General features: G+C 32.8%; 1 protein-coding gene across 1 annotated transcript in view; it reads left to right on the top strand.

Moving 5' to 3' along the window:
* Nucleotides 1-1,906: 1,906 nt before the first annotated feature.
* The window catches only part of LOC106341208 (pyruvate, phosphate dikinase regulatory protein 2-like), a 15,892-nt gene continuing 13,134 nt past the window's right edge, over nucleotides 1,907-4,664 (top strand). Inside the window, exon 1 of the mRNA XM_013780019.1 lies at nucleotides 1,907-2,431. Within this exon, the coding sequence (XP_013635473.1) occupies nucleotides 2,125-2,431 (307 nt within the window). The 5' untranslated portion in view covers nucleotides 1,907-2,124. The remainder of the gene's footprint in view (nucleotides 2,432-4,664) is intronic.

Here is a 4,664-nt window from a genome sequence, read left to right as displayed (position 1 = left end):
TCTAGAAAATGAAAACACCTCTAACGTTTTAGAACTTTTTTAAAACAGTCATAGCATTTAGTAATATATGTTAAGGTATTTATTTAAATCACATACCTCCTCATGCCTCCTTCGCTTATAGTTGATTCTGTTTCGAAAAATATAGGAAACCATTTGAGAAGGTCAGAGCTTACAATCATATAATCTTTGTTTATGTCGCTTACAATCATAAACCCGGTCCAAATACGAGTTATAGAGTTATATGTCTTTGACTGAAAAAACAAAAGTATTTATACTGAAAAAAAACACCACGAAAACACAATAAAAATTCATATTCATTACAAATAAGAAACTGGCATACGAGTTATAGAGTTATACTAGGATAAGACCTGCGCTTTGCGCAATGTAAATTTATATGAAAATTATTTAAGAAATATCGTATAGAAAATGAAATTTATATTATTGATCGAATTAATATTTTTGGCCCTTAAACAATTTTTTAAAAACTTTTTTGTTAACTACATAATTTGTTTACTAATTAACTGGTCCCATTTTTAAAATTATTTTAGGTCAAAAAATTATTTATCACATAAAAACCTAACGTTTAGGCCGAAGAATATTATGCCTACTATTTGGTTACAATCAAACTATGTCAACTCAGTTTTATATAATGATTTAGCAATTTAAAAGTTAATTATGGTTATAAGAAGTTTACGTTCACGTGTCAATCCTATTTATCTTCGATATTTTTCTCATTTTTGTGTAATTTTGGTTTTTTTGCTCGATATAAATATTAATTTTTGAGTCTATTCTCATTTCTTTTTTGGCCTGAGATTTAGAAAATGTTTAAGATTAAAAGTTATTAAAGAGATAAATACTTTAGTTAAGATCAGTGCCTTGTGCAAAATAAATATTTTATATTTTTGTGCATATTATGAAATAATAAAATAATAATTATATATTAAATAACTAAGAAATCAGTTACTATTATGTAATAAATTGACTTGCATATTTAAATCAAATAACCGCTTTTGTATATTCGCAATCATTTTAGAATAAAGAAATCAAAACGATCAATCTTATCTGTCGTATATGATATATAATTAAATTTAAAAGATATAAAATATATATATATATATATATATATATATATTAACATAAACACATATTAAAATAAAATTATTTGTTTATATGATTTTATTATCATTGTATCTTACTATAAAAAAATTTAAACATTGATCACAAAAGTTTATGTGAGACTTTTAATAGTTTTAGTAATTTAAACTCGTTTTGAAAAATTCAAAATACAACACATAGAAAAAAAATATAAATTTTTAATATATGATTAATGTAATTGTGTAATTTATTTTAATAATAAAGAATTAAACAAAAATGAAAGAAAATATACAGATTATTAGTAAATTTTCATTATTTAAAATCATTAATTACTATATATATCATAATCACATTAGGTACTTCCGTATGTTTTATCTAAGAAAATAATATATAATAAATTTCAATTTGATAAATGAATAGTCCATAATGGACATAGTATATAATATAACATTCTTTAGCAATTTAATTTTGGACTAATAAAATTCTCAATTGATTTTCAAGTCACCACGTAAACAAATTAACATTTTAGTTACGTGACAACCTAACATGATATTTTTTTTAATTAGTAATTACAGGTTCTAAATTTTTTAAATGTTTCTCTATTAATATATAGAGGATGTTAAACCATTGATCATTAATTTTTTACATAATAATTTTAATAGTTTTAGTAATTTTGTCGTTTTTAAAAACTGAAAATATAACATATACGAAAAAATCTATATTTTAATTTTATAGTTAATTTGATTGTTTAATTTATTTTAATAAATAAAATTAAACAAAAACGCTTTCTCATGTGTAAATAATCTGACAACCATAAAGCCACACTAGATTAAACTGGACTTTTGAAAGCCCAAGTATCAAATAAGGACATTTACGTCAAAATCTAATGGTAAAACGCTAAAACAAAAGGTAATTGAAACGCTTAAAAGTCAATTTAACGGTAAAAAGCGTTTGGGGCGGCGTGATTGGATAAGAATTGAGACCGGCGTAAACAAGAGGGAGAGACGTAAATGTGTTGATCATTTCACGATGGATTCACGACAAGGCCATCCCGAACCTGATTCCGAATCTCCTCCAGTGGCAGCTTCGAGTCCTCGCTCTCCGAAGCTGAAGGCTAGCTCTAAACTGAATCGATGGTCCATGGCCCGAGCTTTACGCTCCGGCGTTAAGATCATTGACCGTCCGATCAACGCACCTCACCGTCAAGCAACGACGGAGGAGGCTGATAGGAAGACGTCTGCGATCGACGGCGATGACTTGGTCTCCGACGGGACGGAGGAGCACTCCGTTAACACCGCTTTGGGGCCATTCGAAGATCGACTGGTCAATCGCGGATGTTCTTGTAAAAGCCGGAATACCGGACTGACATGAACAATAAAATAAAAAACGATGTTAAGGAATAAACGATTCAAATGAGACATGGAGTCGAGATATGATCTCTTTCCATAACTCTAAATATTCGCTCCGTAGTGAGACGAGACGGTACGAATATTGAGTCCCAGGATATAATTATGACAGACGATTCATGCTTCATTCATGAACGTCCTATCGAACTAATAATCTACGAAACACTCTCGGACTTACTTTGAGGGATTAGGTATTTTGTTGCGTAAAAACTTAAAGAGAAATGAAGATGAGAAGCGATATTTAAAGAGACGGAGACGACCCACTTCCCGCAACAGCTGCTGCACGTGGGCGAGAATCTCGCGGAGATCGAGGGAAGTTGAGTTGCGAAACTTACTCCCCAAGACTCTCTCTTCTTATCTCTTATCTCGTTTAACAATTTCGAGAGGATAAAGTGCATGATGTTTTTATTTTCTAGACAAACTACTTGTCGTTTTAAATAAAATTGCATGTTGTTTTTTCCCGAAATAAATAGCAAAACGTTGAGGTAAAAAAAGAATATTCTTATCGGGCCGGAGGCCTTCCACCCAAGCCCAAGCCCAAACTCACGCCCACGCCGAGCCGAGCCGAACCGAGCCGGACGGCGGCGGCGGTGCGCGCGTAGGGAGCCTTCTCTCGCCTTGAGCTGTTTAACCTCTCATAGCATGAAGCTATATATATATATAACTCAACATTGAGTCTCCCAACCGATGTGGGACTTAATCACTTTCTTCATTAAAGCCAAAAGGCTTTTTATTAACCCGTAGGCCCATTTCTTTTCAATTCTTGCCTTATATTATTTTACCCATTTGGTTTAATAATCTAGGCCCAACAATCCCCCACATGAATAGAAATGACTCTAAACATATGTAGACTAAATGGCAATGCAGACTCGATAGACTCTAAAAACTATATTATATTATTCTAATTCTGACTAGACTAGACAGACTTATCGAGAGTGTTTGCGAAAAATCATTGTGTTTGAGTTGGTGGCATTTTTAAGCCTTGAACCACTCATAGTTAATATCTGTCGGGTTTACTTTACCAGAAGGTGAACATGACTGTTTGATCCAATAATGGTGTTTATGCTGAAATGTTTGTTAAATCAATACAATAAAAGAATCTAAAAATGATGATTAGATTCTTTGAGGCTTAAGAGAAATCTTGAAAGAATCAAATGAAAAATGAACATGAAAAAGAGTATAAAAGAGATCATATTGATTATAGATTACATTACAAAGATGTTTGAAGTGTAAAGTGAAACTATGAATCAATTAGATCTTTATATGAAAGTGTCTCAAGTCTAAGAATGGAGAAAGAGGATCCCCCATGATAAAGAGAGATATCTCTTTATTTATACAAGGAATAAGCTAGGGCTTCATAGTAAAATGAGCTTAATTTATTGTCTAATGGGCCTTTAGGGAGGATGTAAATCCACCCCCAACAGTAAGCCCCCCAAGTTCATAGAGAGAGATGAAGTCGATCTCTATGAATTTTACGAATAGGGTTTATTAGACAATTAACTAGACACATTCATGTCTGTGACGATTTAGGCGAGTTTACTTTGAACTTTTGCCTAGTAAAATGCGAGTTTGCTTTAAACTCGTGCTTAGCGAAAGACGACTTTACTGGACTCACGCTGAGACAAAGGCGAGTTTATTGAGAATTCGTGCCTATTAGAAGGAGAGTTTCTGTAAACTCATGCCTAGCCAAAGGCGAGTTTTTGTAAACTCGTGTCTAACAATAAGCGAGTCGGCCGCAAACTCGTGCCTAATAAAAAGCAAGTTCGATTTAAACTCGTGCCTAAAATACAAATTTACCAAACTATTGTCGACCCGAAGTCTCGTGTTGAGATCGCTTGTGTGCCGAGCAAGTTGTTGGCGTGTATGCTTGCCTGGCTATGATAACGTTCAGAAACGTGCTGGTTTGTGTCGCTTGTACTGCTTCCGGCAAGCTCGTAGGTGAAAGCTCATCTTTCGAAGCGTGAGAACATGATGGTGGCAACTGCTTGTTGATTCTCTTTTGATTCTCTTTGGCCCACGATCTCTGGCTCGCAAAAAATATGATCATGGTCAGATCAATTAAACCACAAGACATAACCAACTTCGGCATAATCAATAAACAAACTGCTGACTTGCTTTTGCTTAGTGTTCACAAGTTGATTTGATAGTAGTAATATAATAATT

The sequence above is a fragment of the Brassica oleracea genome, chromosome C1 (genome assembly GCF_000695525.1).
Source record: "Brassica oleracea var. oleracea cultivar TO1000 chromosome C1, BOL, whole genome shotgun sequence".
Classification (NCBI taxonomy): Eukaryota; Viridiplantae; Streptophyta; class Magnoliopsida; order Brassicales; family Brassicaceae; genus Brassica; species Brassica oleracea.
This window is presented reverse-complemented; position numbering and strand designations above follow the sequence as displayed.